This window comes from Sinocyclocheilus rhinocerous, unplaced genomic scaffold (assembly GCF_001515625.1).
Source record: "Sinocyclocheilus rhinocerous isolate Xijiao unplaced genomic scaffold, SAMN03320098_v1.1 scaffold240, whole genome shotgun sequence".
In the NCBI taxonomy this organism is placed as follows: Eukaryota; Metazoa; Chordata; class Actinopteri; order Cypriniformes; family Cyprinidae; genus Sinocyclocheilus; species Sinocyclocheilus rhinocerous.
This window is the reverse complement of record NW_015654534.1, coordinates 1042832-1058679: the sequence shown is the minus strand read 5'-3', so window position 1 is coordinate 1058679 and position 15848 is coordinate 1042832. Positions and strand designations below refer to the sequence as shown.

Sequence of the window (15848 nt, the reverse complement as noted above, 5' to 3'; positions counted from 1 at the left end):
TGACAATCATATATACAAAGGCATCACAGTGCATGTTATTTTTTACGCTAGCCATTTCTCAAGCATCCACAATTTATTTTCCAAAAGAGTGACCCAGCACATCATGCCATTTATAAAAAAGAAAAAAAAAAGTATACCCAGTGCAATCAACTGTCCATATATGTAAAAAATGGCTATTACAAGTGGAAGAACCGTTCTTATTTACAAAATGAGATGATCCAGACACATTCTTCAGTAAATGGCAGTGTTCCATGTCAAATACAATAAGGTAAACTTCAATAAAACCCCATATATGCATTCCGCACCATTTGCTTCTTACATGGATGCTGTGATAATATAGTAAATTTGCATTTTGCTGTGACTTCATGTTATCAGTTCACCGACTGCCAGGTCTCGACTGTTGAGAGTGTCTCCGCATCTGTGTGTTTGTTTAGATCCAGTGTATGTACAGTGTCTCAAACAGCAGCCTGGAGTTTGCTCACGTTTCTCTGATGCATACTGTGATGTCTGACCAGCTCATCTGAGCGGGCGAACTTCTTCTGACAGCTGGGCCAGCGGCACGTAAACGGCTTCTCACCTGACAACCGCAAGAGATTAAACACAGCAACACATTTTATTGATGTGCTGTAATAAAATCACTGTATATGCAACAAATGGATCAAATGATTTTTGAGAAATCTGGAAAAAAGGCTTACGCACTTGTTTTACCTGTATGAGTCCGAGTGTGGGTCTTAAGATGGTCTGAGCGTGAAAACTTTCTTTGACACGTCTCACACTGAAAGGGTTTGACACCTACAGGAGCAAAGCAGGAGACAGAGAGACAGCTGTGGTGGGCTTCTCATACTTTATACAAGCGATGGATTAATGACAGCTGGAGTTAGTGGGTGGGGCAATCTCAATCTAAAGCATCTGATTGGACAAAAGTTTGGATACGCCCCTAAGTGCAAGATGAGTCACCAATATTTTTGATCTGTTTTCCCAGAAGAGAAAGACTGAATTTTACATTCTAATAGTTTTTAATGCTAAATGCTAAAAGTATATGTAACGTTTAAGAGTAAACTATACTTAAAAATAAAGCTTCCAAAAGGTTTTTTTTTTTTGCTTTGCAGTGATGTCATAGAAGAACCATTTTTAGTTTCCCAAAGAACCTTCGAGTGAACAGCAACCATTTTTTTCTTAGTGTGAGGATCATTTTAATAATATAAAGAACTTTTTTCCACTATAAAGAACATTTTGTGGAATTAAAAGTTTCCATAGATGTTAAAGGTTCTTCATGGAACCATCAATGCCAATGAAGAACCTTTATTGTTACAAGTGTAGCATATTAACGACCACAAAACTCCAATATTGCTGTCCTGGAGTGTTTTGAAGAGCAGAGACGTGTCTAACCTGTGTGTCTGCGCTGGTGTCTCTTGAGTTGGTCAGATCGGGAAAACCTGCGGCCACAGCCTGTGTAGTCGCACTGATAGGGCTTCTCACCTGCACACGACAGAGAAAAACATCAGTCCATAACTGACCATATGTGTTAGAGGACTGGTGTGTGAACATGACTGTAGTCTCTGCCATTAACATGAAGCATCCACAAGGGGGCGCCGTTTGAATTGAGCATTTATTTTGTTGCTATGCTCTGAGTGTCATAAATCATACATTTATCTATAAAACTGTACATGCCATGAGGTCACAAATTACTCACTCCAGATGTTTCTTGGTCATTTTTGTGATTCTTGTGCAACTGAGAGGAGGCCCTTACAAATAATTTACTATGGTAACATTACACCAAAATACAGATATTCCATAAATTAAAAAAAGGATTAATGAATCATAAATGACAGAAAGACTGACATGTTTTTAAACAGTTTGAAGATCCCATATTGATCTATTATTGTTTTACTGTAGTATTATAATCATGCTCACCATGGTGTTTTCTGTGATAAAAATCAAATTAATTTTATATAAAATTTCAAGCAATGAACATTTAAATTTTTTCGTTTAGCAGACGCTTTTATCCAAAGCGATGTACAATGCAGTTTCTGTCATATAATTAAGGTTGGACGATAAAAATTTATATTACGATATATTTCTTAATTTCTGTCGATACGATATAATTCCGATATCGATATGAACAATATTAAAAAAAGATTCCGAAAAACTGCCAAGAACGCCCACAACGGATGTCTGTACCTACAAACTTCTGAAACCTCACCCTATAAAACGATATAGTATAATATATAATAAAACTTTAAACTATAACATAGGCTGATTATTCTTACGGATTGAAACAAAAGTGCTTTAGCCAGGATAAAGAATAGGAAAAGTGCTCAGAGTTGCTGCAGAAAACAGAAAAAAAAAAAAGCAACAACAAAAACACATGTTGCTGGAGACGGGCTTATTGAAAATGCAAATTCATTCTCTGTTTCCATGGTAACGGCTGCACACAAAGCAGTGCTCCGCTTATAAACGCTACTTTTTTTAGATAAAATGAAAATGCCATCTGAACTTTTCCGAAGACAGTTGGTTCCTTTCAAAGATACATTCATATAAAACACCCGCGCCGCGTTTTGATTTTGGAAAGTGCAGTGATCATGTTTATTCAACGAAGTCAAAGCCTTTAGGAAAATATTTTTTTGCGGTCAGTGTTGATATTGTGGCGGGCTGCCACAAATAAATCAATGCATGGGAAACACTGGTAATGTATTTTGAAATATCGGAAATGTTAAAAAAAAAATCATATCACCGTTATTGAAAAGAAATGGTGTTATATATTGATATTGAATTATTGTCCAGCCCTAAGTATAATTAATTCTAATATTAACAATAATAGAAATAGATCCGTTTCTGTGCGAATTAAAAACATTTCAGAAACACTTTACAATCAAGTCCCATTAGTTACTAACATGAAGTTCCTAACGTAGGTTTGGGAGGAGCCTAATCATTCAGTCCTGTCAATCATCATTACGAGCCAATATAAGCAGCGCTCATTGCACCGTCCCAGCATCAATTCTCCCCGAATCCCTCCACCTCCCCATCTCCTCCTCTATTTCTGTTATTCTCCCTCTATGTAGTGCCGCAATGGGGGGTTGAACCCATTTTTCTAATGTTTTTCCAAATAATAATAATTGTCCTGCAATGACTAATGTTTACTGTAAAGTGTCTTCTTCAGGGTGTGGCTTAGACAGTACAGTCATGTTGCTATAGTGTTGCCTCCTAAATGACCCCATGATTTGTAAAACTGTTATAAAAATAAAGTAAACAAAGTTTTTTGGAAATTGTAAAAATGCAGAAAGTTTTATGTGAGGGGTAGGGGTAGGTTTAGGTTAGAAAATCTATAACTATATGTATATAAAAACAATAGAAGTCTATGTAATGTCCCCATTTAGATAGCTAAGTAAACGTGTGTGTGTGTGTGTGTGTGTGTGTGTGTGTGTTGATTCATGGTTGTGAATAACGGTTGTTATCAGACTCACTCTGTCACTAGAATAAAGTCGGACATTCCTGAGAACTGGAATTCAAATGTCCACTGATCTCATGAATTTTTGTTTGTGGACCTGATCTATGTTTTTGAGCTATGGAGAACTTTTCACATCTTCTAATTTAATTCCTTGCCATCAATTTCTCTTATTGGAGGTCTGAAAAAAAATAGATTCACGTATGAATTATGACTTTGTTATGCATGTTGCATAACACTGTAAATCTCACCTGCTGTCCTTTTAAAGAGAAAAAAAAAATCTCAATCTAGACCATAAAAGCGGTTTGGATTGTTTGTGACCCCAAAGGGGACCAAAAAAAATTTTTTTTTTTTGCCGTGCATCTGCAGGTGTGACAGTTTGAAGTATCTCTTACTGCAGCCGGGGTAAGAACACATGAAAGGTCGTTTCTCACTGCTCTCTGATGATTTAATGGAGGGAGTGATGCCTGGTACACTCCGCACATCCTGGAGAGAGAAAAAAAACAGGGAATAATTGGCAATCAACAAACTCTATTTGCCAATTCTGCTGCACTTCTGAGCCTTTGTTTGTTTTAACTTCTGCGTTACCAAACCCCGGATGAGTTGTGCATCTGAACAAACCCTCTTATCTTGTGGCCTGTTAAATATCAATTTAGCTTTTAAAAGGCTTTGGAGGAAAGCTTTAAACTAAAGTTATAAACATACATACATGCACACTATTCTCTGGACAGTATCAGCTTTCTCAAGCTCTGATGGATGTTGATTCAGGCCAAACACACACTACAGACTGAAGTAGTGTCAGACTGATACACCTCGCCTGCTCCGGACTTGTATGCATGTAAAGCTCTTTTGTCCTGCTCTCTGTTTAACAGACCTGAATAATCAAACACACACTTTTACTCTAAACTTCACGCTTGTGGTGCGCTCTGTGTCCTGGTCTTGGCAGAGCTGCAGAGAGGGAAGTGTGTATGTGACCTTGATCTAAAACACCAGTGTAAGTGTGTGTTGAGAGGATATTGAGAGGATATTATCCATAATAATCCAGCACTACTCACTGAGCATATGTTCAAAAGATTTTTTTAATATAAATTGATACCTTTATTCAGCAAGGATGCATTAAATTTATTAAAAGTGACAGTATAAACATTTATGATGTTACAAAAGATTGCAACTAAATGGAATACGTTTCAATTTAACAAACGTAAAGAATCTTGTTCACAATTTCCACAAAAATATGAAGCAACACAACTGTTTTCAACATTGATGATAATAATAAGAAATGATTTTTGAGCAGCAAATCAGCATATTAGAATGATTTCTGAAGGAGCATGTGACACTGAAGACTGGAGTAATGATGCTGAAAAATCAGCTTTGATCACAGGAATAAATTACATTTTACAGGATATTCAAATAGAAAACAGTTATTTTAAATTGTAATAATATTTCACAATATTATAAAATAAATGCAGAGCTGGAGAGACTAAAGAGAAAATCCGACACCAAACTTTTGAATGAAATATAAACTATATACAATAAATATATATTATATAATTATATTTGTATATACCATAATATATACAAATATGTATATAATATTATATTATAATTTATATATATATATATATACACACACACACACACACAGGTGTTTATTATAAGTAATAAATACTGCCAGCGCACTTTATGGTTATATTATTGTGAGAATGCAATCTGTGTGTGTACAGGTAGAAATGATATGTGTCTATGTGTTTGAGTATGTGTGTTTTGCGATCACCCACCTGTACTCCTCTGAACAGACCATGGGTGTGTATGTGATACTGAGTGCTGCATCTGTACACCAGCGGAGCTCCTGCAGACGCTTCGGCCTCATAACCGCCACTGTGACTGGACACAAATCCAAAGACAGAGAGCAGTTACACACAGCAGATAAAACAAGACCACTCACAGAGAGCAGAGAGACAGAGACCCCTCAAACAGAGCTGACATATTATTCAGTACGACATGTATAACCAATAAGATTCTCAGAAAAGAACATGTGTTAAGAGCTCTGCTAAATATGCATCAGCTTTTCCTCCTTATTAACAAAAGGATGGTGTGATATCCAAAAATAACTGTAAAAATGCCTCAACTGTCATAAATGATAGCAAGGGGGACTGTTAGTCTGGAGGGGGATTTGTAGTGTGGCCAGTAACAGATGAAGAGCTGTTTTCTTTGTCCGACTCGCTTCACATCTCAAGACTACACAATCAGCCATTGCTGGTCCAGTCCTCCCACAGCCCAACCATTCATCCGTTCAGTAGATAAACACCTGGTTGTCATGGCATTGGGGGTGAGGAAGGTGGATACCAAATCTTTTATCTGGACAGCCGGCATAAATATTCTGTCCAGCATCCCAGTCACCTACTCCAGTGGCAGAGTTCATCTGTCTATAGACAAGCTCACATACACTCAATCGCTCAAAAACAACACAAAATTCCCACAGTGCTTTGCGACGTTCCCCTCTGCCCTTCAGCTAGTCTACATCTCTTCATTTCAACATCTCTCTGTCTCTCTCACACACAAAATCATGCTACCCTGAACTGCCCCTTCAACACATCCAAGGTCAGACACTCTATCTGGGTTGGACTGGTTGACTGAGCAGGATCCATTCCTATCTCCTCTGGTGTCACCGCAGCATAATTCATGCTCCTACTTCAGTCTGTACTTTTGTTTCAAAGTGCAGTACAACATCAGAGGACAGCGACGCCTTCCTTCAAAACAGACACTAATTAGAATAGGGCACGGGACGGCAGAGAAGACGAAAAGAAGAAGAGAAGAGAGGTGAGGAGGATGTAAAGATAATGTGGGCTGTCTTTCTGTCCTTCTTAAGGAAAGGAAAGTTTTGGACAAGACAGGACGGGACAAGACAGGACAGGACAGGACAGGACAAAACAAGACGGGATGGGACAAGACAGGACAGGACGGGACAAGACAAGACAAGAAAGGACAGGACAGGACAGGACAAGACGGGACGGGACGGGACAAGACAAGACAGGACAGGACAAAACAAGACGGGATGGGACAAGACAGGACAGGACGGGACAGTACGGGACAAGAAAGGACAGGACAGGACAGGACAAGACGGGACGGGACGGGACAAGACAAGACAGGACAGGACAGGACAGGATGAGACAAGACGGGATGGGACGGGAAAGGAAAGGAAAGGAAAGGAAAGGAAAAAATTTGAATGAATTGGAATTATTTTTAAAAGCGCAGGTGTTGATATGAGACCGAGTCTGTACCTCTTTATGCTGGGTGTCAGCGAGCTGACGGGATTCCAGGTAACACATTCCAACTGAGACGCCATTTGGTAGAGATTATCACTGCCAGGGCAGAAGAGATAAATCACAGTCATGTGACCTCATTCTTCACTGCTCATGCGGCACAACACTTTTAAAAAGGGAAGGGATAAACCAAAAATAGGAATGAAAAAAGCAAAAGACAGAGAAAGAAATTGAGGATTTTGTTTTTTAAGACAATATATTTGTTCATGCAGTGTTATTTTTCTGGTTCCTAGGCTGATTTGAAGTGCAGACATGTCTCTTTCTAATCTTCACCACTGATTCATAACTGTTTTCTAAGGAAGCAGCAAAACTGGAGGCTTGTTTGGCACTGTGAAAACACACACATCCGCTGCGTTTCACCACATGTTGTGAAGTGTTGCATCTCAGCTAGCTCTCACGTGGTCCTGGCTGGCGAGTCGAGTGCCTGGCACAGTCACGTAATAGTGTGATGTCACAATGGTTTCTGGGTATTGTGGGAAGGATTTGGGGAAATGATCTTGACTCATATGCTGTGGGCTGAAGTAGCAGTTTTTGAAGGTCAGACAGTTTCTTTGAGATACAAAATGTATCAAATTATACGCTATTGTTTATTATTATTTAACAATAATAATGGTGATCTAATAATAGTTGTAGTTATAATTATTTAGTTAGTTAATAATTAATAGTTAAATAATATAATATCATATCATATCATATCATATCATATCATATAATAATCGGAAAATAAAGAAGTCATGGTGGGGTTTCATTATTACTTTATAATTGGTTGCCACATTGCTTCCCAATAAATTGCTTTCCATTCCAGCTCATACCAGTGTTTCAAAATGCAAAAGATAGTTTCTAGGCCAAACACTAATGAAAAATAAGGTGGAATTTCCCTTTTCGCTCCCTTATAATCTCACTTTATTGGCAAGAAATGGAGGTTCGTGAGGTCACCGGAACACTGCAACAGTACCCGGTTGATGCAAGTGAGTGAGTGTGTTTGAGTGAGAGTATTTTCTTGATTGAATGATTTCTGAAGGATCATGTGACACTAAAGACTGGAGTTATGATGCTGAAAATTCAGCTTTGATCACAGAAATAAATTACATTTGAAAATATATTCAAATAGAAAACATTTATTTTAAATTGTAATAATATTTCAAAATATTAGACTTTGGAAAACTGTAGTTTTGAATGGTAGCGTCAATTGTTATATACTGATATTCTGGTTTCCTCTCCTCTCCTTATAATAAAGTTCATCTTTTGAATACATAACTCTTTCTCTCCGTCCTCTCGTGTCTCTGGGGAGGGCCAGGCAGAGAAGGGAAGAGGAATTTGGAGGAAACGGGCAGTAGATCACTGTGAGTGTATTTTGGCCTGTTGAGAGCTGCTGTGCAGTTCTTAACCTTTGTGCAGACAGCAAGACTCACTGCAGACTTACTCAGGATTTATCTGAGCCATCCAGACTGGGCCTCACTGACGCTCAATTTCAGTCACTCAGAAACCAGAGGGGGCTGTGCCACGGTGAAGACACAAATCAGCAATATACATATTTTCTTCTTACACTAATTAATGTGTCTTTTTTAAAGAATGTTCCGAGTTCAATACAAGTTCAGCTCTATCAACAGCATATACTGCATGACGTGCTGTTAATTACCACAGAAAAGAAACCGTAAAAACACCAAAAAATCATTTTTAGTATGACACATACAATGGAGATCTATGGGGCAAAGCATTGCACGGGAATAACCATTACAAAATACACGCTGTGTAACAATTTAACAATTATTTCAAACAAATATCAAAAATTATCTGAATAGTTTTAGCATGTTAATGTATTGGTTTTTGGCAAACTAGATCTACTATGCTGCTGCTGAGCCAGTATGGACTTTCTACTGTCAATATATACACAACTGTGAGCATGTAAGATATGCTGCTGCTGCTGCTGCATGAATAGACACTCATAAAAACAGGTGGAGCTGGAGGAGGTGGAAGGTTTTAGAGCACAAAAAGTAAATTATGTAAATGATAGCAAATGATGGTCCTCAAAACAGATTGCATGTAAAGGACCTACTAAGGCATGAAGATGTGAACAATGTGAATTGTACAAAGCACTAAATAAATTTGACTTGATTTGGCATATTAGACTGCACCATCTAAAGTGACTAAACTAGATATATGTGTTAACATGGCACTAATGTGCTAAAATCACTTACTACCATTGTTGTGTACTGTTAATATATATCCAACTTACTATACAGTTAATATATATCCACGTTTTAAACACCTGTCATGGACATGTAAAGCCAGTACAACATTTGTGTTTCATATGACATGAGAAAGGGAAATGATGTTGGTTACGCAAAAAAAAGAAGTATATCCTCCTAACACTAAAGCAATCATTTAGATCATTGTTCTTAATTATTTTTTTTTGACTCCATGCAAGACCGCCATTGTCCGTAACAATATTCGAAGGCCCCATGACCTTTCCATTTTTTTTACCCACTATTTCTACACTATAAAATATTTTAGAGCTTGGCATAACTACAAAAATGTATAACATGGCCATGCAGTTATAATATTTAAAACAATTTGCATGATCCATGGGAATTCTGGTTCTTCAAAGGCAAAAACTGTTGTTGAAGGGTGAAATGGAATTTTTTTTAAATTACGCATATAAGAGGTTACACTACAATAAAAACATATTGCAAGTTCACTTGCATCTCTGAAAGAGACAACATCCCTTGAAACATGTGTTCATGACAGAGAGTGAAAATAAGGATAGAAAATTATCATCTTTACAAATATTTGAATTTTTTTGATGCAAAAAACTTCATAAGCTAACCTCTAGAAACATAATAGATCTGAAAATGCATTCCATGACCCATTTAAAGCCTGTTTGTCTTATTTTAAATAATTTCAGGTCATTTTGAGCAACCCCTTGGAAGTTTCCTGAGGCCCTCTGGTTGAGAGCCACAGATTTAGACAATATAAACATTTCTGCTTTTGAACCCTCCAGAATGCCTTTGAGACTTCTGCATGTTTTTGCAGACTGAGGGACAAGCAGAAATTGTTTTCTGTGGCACGTCTCAGAAGCTGTCGTTAGATAAAATCCAGGAATATCCCTTTATTTCAACAGTTGCATAAACAATTCGGCGTACTTTTGTTACTTCTTGTAATTCGTGGCTGCTGCCTCTATGATGCAATTTACTGCACTTTTATTGTTATTATTTCATGCACGATGAATCACACCTTGGGAGTTATTAACTCAATAATAATGCAAGTAAAGTTTCAAAACTCATCATTAGGAAATCATGTATTGCTTAATTACGTCTCTTATTACACTAATAATCAACGGTAAAGAAGGTACCTGTTGAAGCTATTTCTCAAAAGACTGTCAGGAGGACTGTGGCACCCGTAGACAGGCGGTGGGACGGAGTACTGCGGCTCACCTGCATATTCACAAAATCAAAGCACACATTACAACACTCAAAGAGCATATATATCAGCAATATCTGAAAGAAAGTCCTCTTCAAAGGCCTCATACTAGAGTTTTCCTGTTTACAAGTGAAACAAAGCGTTTTACAGTAGAGCTAACAGAGAGTGCGGCCTCATCTTTACTGCGGTTATCCAAACAGCGCAGGGCTCCCTGCGACCATAAAGCAGTCAGCTCAGAGTTTCTGAGAGCTCTCTGTTCATTTCTTAGACAAGGAATCAGTCCCTCGGCAGCACTAAAGACATTCTTCTCCACATCCACAATTCTGCTTCCTCCTCTCAGCTGCCCGAAAAAGAGTGGTGATCATTCATGCCAGCGTAATTTATACTTAATGAACTTAAAAACTGTTGCATACAGTGTTTTGAGTGTTCGGGGAAGGAGACGGAGAGGTAAAAAAGAGAGAGCGAGAAGGAAAAAAATCTGAGTATTTACTGCCCTAACATTAAAACTCCATCTAACACTTAACCTCGAGATGATCCTTGCGGATAGTGATCTCCAGATATCTATTCGTCTTATTTGTCATACTATACTTAAATACACACTCACGAATTCACTCTGTCCTGCACAGCCCTTCTGAAAAAGAAGTACACTTTCGCATACTTTTAAAAAGAGATCTTATTTATGGAAATAATATATATTAAAAGAATACACGGGCACTTTTCGGATATCTAATTGCATGCCATTTGCAAAATGAATGAAAATGTATTACAGCCTAATTTTATATTAATGCAATTAGTTGAATGTAAGAGTGATTTTTTTGACCCACCAAGTCCATTTTTACATGCAATTATTTCTATTGTCATTTGAAATATGGTTCAAATGTACTGACAAGCATTTATGGTAAACTAAAGTACACTTTCATATCATTTCTATTGAAACTTGCATGTCATGTATTTAAAAATAGATATGTAATTAAACATTTGTGATGATGAAGTTGCAATTAGAACTTTTAAAATATAACTGTAAGATGTGTATATTTAAAATATAGATGTACGATCAAATAACACACTAGAGTTAAAATTATAATAAAGTCCTTTACAAGTGCATGTATAGTATTAGTCATTAAAGCATGACAAAGGATTATTAAAACAAAATGTACTTTAAAGTAAAACCTTTCATTTTACATTACTACAAAGTACACTTTTTAAAAGTGTACATTAAGAAACATGGTCAAGAAAGTGCACTCTCTTTAAGTGCTTTTTTATTTGATTAACCTGCAGTTTTTAAATATATATATATATATATGTTGTAAATCAACCTGCAAAAGACTTACTTATGTTTGCCTCCTAATATTCTTATTATTTACTCATCACTTATTCAAAGGCATTTACTGCTTCAAATGCCACACCGAGAATATATTTTCCTTACCCATGCTGCTTTGGGGGGACATGGGGTCCTCGTGTTTGAAAGTATTGTTGGGGAATGGTGGAGTGTGGTGAGGTGTGTGTCCGTAACTGGGAGCTCCATCTAATGCTACTGTACCATAACCTGAGAGAAAGAGACAAAGAAAAACAGAGAACAAATTAGTGTGTTTGTTCTCAGCGAAATCCACATTTTCTCAGCTGACTCCATTCTTCCTATTGAAGAATATCCCATTGTTCATTGTTTACGACTTTAGTCTTTGTGACTTTACAGATCTTCTTTATGCACCAAGAGCTTGTAACACTCCAAAGAGAAAGGAAAACTTGAAATCGCATCATATGACCCCTTTAAAAATGACAATAAAATTCTAACTAATGCAAGTAATCATCTGAAAATGACTTAATGTAAACATAGAAAAGGTTCCACTAATACTCCTGACAAAATGTATTACAGTAAATACACATCCCTCTCCAACAGACTTATAATTCATCTGGTGCGTAAACCCGCTGGAGACCAATAAGCTTTTCCAATGAATCAATTTGTCGTTGTGACTTTTCCTAAAGTTAATCTAATGATAAATTACAGAAGTAGATACGCGAATCTTTGTACTGTGATTTAAACACGCTGCATTTAAGCACACTAACATCAGACTTCTGTATTGTGAGCTCTCAGATTCAAAGGAGAGAAGCTCTTCAAGATGTTCACATAGTGCTGTAAGTCATCAAGACAAAGAAAAAATGAATGCTAGATTGCAGAGAGAGACATTGTGTGAGACTTATTCAGCATGCGCAATAATTGTTGCATGAAATAAATGAATAAAGTCCAATCTTAATCAGCCACTGAGCCAAAACACTACAGAAAATGTAATTTCATGCTTCTAAACTTTAATACCATTTCATCTGACTTTTTTTTTTATAAACACTTTATCTCCAAAAAGTTTTTATTCGGTTGGTTTAAAGTAAAATACTAATTTAACCCTTTAAGAAACATTTTAGTCTACTTTCCTTTAGAACATCGGCTGTGTTCCCAAATGTTTTAAGGAGGTCAGAAGTGCCCTTCATAAAAACAATCTGGCAACAGAGAGATAAAATGGAAGATCCAGAACATTTATTAATCTGACGCAGCAGATATAAAGCCTTTATGCAGAATGCAGTTTCATTAAAGCGGCTAAAACTGAGCACAATGGAATAATATAAATGTCAGCTGAATAGTACGGTTTTGTATTTTTTACATTCAAATCAAAAATGTGTATTTGATTTTCCTTGATTATCAGATATGAATCATACTCAAAGATATTTCATGTCTGTGTGAATAATTTCATTTCATATATAATTACATTTATTACTATATTTATAATAAAATATAAAAATCATTTAAAAAATAAGTTTTCACTAACGTGTAGAACATTTAATTCAATAATTAATTCACTTTTCAGAAGTAATATTTTGAGGGTGATAAGAGATCCTCTATAAGCAATTCAGTATCAACAGCTCCGTAACTTCACAATCACACACCAGCTTAATGCAAAATCTCAAACATCTCATGTCCACTCTGAAGTTTCATGTTTTTTTATGTTTTTGACACCAACAGCAGAGACAAACAGATGTTGTGGCTCATGACAGAGAGACTGTGAGCCACGAGCGGGTCGGCTGTCTCACCCTGGTTGCGCGGGGCAGGAGGGCTGTCCATGCAGCCTGGCAGATAAGGCCCGCTGGAGAACATCCTGCTCTGGCTGGACGGAGAATCAGCAAACGGCCCATGCATCCCTGTGAGCTGCCCCGAGAAGTGCACGGTGAAGGCCCCCAAACCACAGTGCGGATCCTCGTGAGGGTCTGCGGGCCCCCAGCCCGGCTCCTGTTTGACAAAGGAGTGGGAGGGAAGAGATCCATACGGGGAGGCAGGGTGAAAGTCCAGCATCGGTCCAGTCAAATCATTTGAAAATGACCTAATATAAACATAGAAAAGGTTTCACTAATACTCCTGGAAAAAATGCATTAAATATACATCTCTCTCCAACAGACTTATAATTAATCTGGTGCGTAAACCCGCTTGAGACCAATAAGCTCATGCAATGAATCAAGTTGTCGCTGTGACTTTTCCTAAAGTTAATCTAATGATAAATTGCAGAAGTCGATATGGAAATCTTTGTACTGTACTGCGCATCTAAGCACACTAACATCAGACATTTGTGTTGTGAGCTCTCAGATTTAAAGGAGAGAAGCTCTTGAGGATGTTCACAGTGCTGTAAATCATCAACACAAAGAAAACGGGAATGCTAGATTGCAGAGAGAGACACCGCGTGAGACTTATTTTGCATGTGCAATAAAGTCCAATCTTAATGAGCCATTGAGCTATAACATTACAGGAAAATGGCATTTCATGCTCTAAACTTTAAGACCATTTTTTAATAAACACATTATCTCCAGAAAGTTTGCTATATTTATTTGGTTGGTTGGTTGGTTTCATGGAAAATACTGCTTTAATCCTTTAAGAAACATTTGAATCTAGTTTTGTTTAGAACATCAGCAGTCAGAGCATCAATATTCTGGTTTCCCAAATGTTTTAAAGAGGTCAGAAGTGCACCTTCAAGTTCCAGGACGTCTATCAAAGCTGACGCAGCAGATATAAAAACCTTTATGCAGAATTCCATTTCATTAAAGCATCTCAAAGTGAGCACAATGGACAAATATATATATGTTGGCAGAATAGTCGGCTGTATTTTTCACATTCAAATCAAAAAGTATTTGATTTTCCTTGGTTATCAGATACTATGAATCATATTCAAGGATATTTCACTTCTATATGTCTATGTGAATCTTTTTTATCGTCTATCTATTTAATCAAGTAAACTACTGATGTACTCTGCAAGTCATTTAATAATAAATCCATGTTTAACTGTGAATATGGTGGTTATTTTATATATAACATATGATTAAAAATAACTTAAGAATTAAAATAATTATAATTTGTATAATTTCATTTAATGTATAATTACATGTAGTATTATTATTATATTTATAATAAAATATAAAAATAATTTTTTTAAATAAGTATAACATTACTATTTAATTCAAATGCATAATTAATGCACTTTTCAGAAGTAATCATTTGAGAATGACAAGAGATCCTCTATAAATAATTTGGCATCAACAGCTCCGTAACTTTACAATCACACACCAGCTTAATGCAAAATCTCAAACATCTCATGTCCACTCTGAAGTTTCATGTTTTTTTATGTTTTTGACACCAACAGCAGAGACAAACAGATGTTGTGGCTCATGACAGAGAGACTGTGAGCCACGAGCGGGTCGGCTGTCTCACCCTGGTTGCGCGGGGCAGGAGGGCTGTCCATGCAGCCTGGCAGATAAGGCCCGCTGGAGAACATCCTGCTCTGGCTGGACGGAGAATCAGCAAACGGCCCATGCATCCCTGTGAGCTGCCCCGAGAAGTGCACGGTGAAGGCCCCCAAACCACAGTGCGGATCCTCGTGAGGGTCTGCGGGCCCCCAGCCCGGCTCCTGTTTGACAAAGGAGTGGGAGGGAAGAGATCCGTACGGGGAGGCAGGGTGAAAGTCCAGCATCGGTCCCCACTGCGGAGCTCCGCCGACAGGCAGGGAACAGTTTGCGTTCGGGACCGCAGGAAGCAGGGCGCTCAGGTCTCTGACGTCCGATCCCATCAGGCCACACGGCTCTGTCAGCATTTAGGAGGATTTTCTTTGTCGCAACACCCTTGAATATCTGCAGACTAGATTTCAAGAAGAAGGTGTCCGGTCCAGCAGAATGCGCGTTTATCTGCTTCTGAGATGGGAAGCACTGGTGAGGTGTTTGGAGCAATGCATTGGAGAGTTTGAGCAGGAGTAACTCCACTCTTGTACATTTGTCTGGGTCTATCAGCTCTAAAAACCACCCCACCATCTCCAGAGGAGGAGTCAGAGCTCGGGGTTGTGAAAAAAAAATCACTTCTTCTGTACCTTACTCATCTTTTACTTGAACAGCACTTGCAGTCCTCTTCTGACTAATGCCTGGACGTGTGTGTATGAATATGGGTGTGTGTGTGTGGGTGTTTGTTTGTTTAGTTAGCATGAAATCTAATTGTGTAAATGATGTTAAATTACTGTAAATATACACTTAATTTCATTCAAATGTTTATTAAAGTTTTAAAGTTACACTTTTATAAATAAAGGTTCTTTATTAGCATGGATGGTTCCATGAAGAACCTTTAACATCCATGGAAACTTTCC

The 15848-nt window shown here is 37.6% G+C and overlaps 1 protein-coding gene across 1 annotated transcript; it reads right to left on the bottom strand.

The window, feature by feature from the left end:
• Positions 1 to 334: 334 nt before the first annotated feature.
• LOC107717629 (Wilms tumor protein homolog) lies at positions 335 to 15468 on the bottom strand. Its single transcript, XM_016524441.1, has 10 exons — positions 14930 to 15468; positions 11615 to 11734; positions 10121 to 10202; positions 8821 to 8823; positions 6727 to 6807; positions 5224 to 5329; positions 3790 to 3931; positions 1390 to 1482; positions 709 to 792; positions 335 to 577 (listed from the first exon to the last, which is right to left on the bottom strand). The coding sequence occupies exons 1-10, from the start codon at positions 15306 to 15308 to the stop codon at positions 456 to 458; spliced, it is 1212 nt and encodes a 403-aa protein (XP_016379927.1). The 5' UTR covers positions 15309 to 15468; the 3' UTR covers positions 335 to 455.
• Between the last annotated feature and the right edge of the window lie 380 nt (positions 15469 to 15848).

Bases quoted from the DNA above. Each gene is read 5' to 3' on its own strand.
- LOC107717629 (XM_016524441.1), bottom strand. From the start codon at position 15,308: ATGCTGACAGAGCCGTGTGGCCTGATGGGATCGGACGTCAGAGACCTG. The intron at 10,203-11,614 runs GTAAGGAAAATA...GTGAATATGCAG, and splicing joins GTCCCCCCAAAGCAGCATGG to GTGAGCCGCAGTACTCCGTC. The intron at 793-1,389 runs GTTAGACACGTC...TTGCTCCTGTAG, and splicing joins ACACCAGCGCAGACACACAG to GTGTCAAACCCTTTCAGTGT.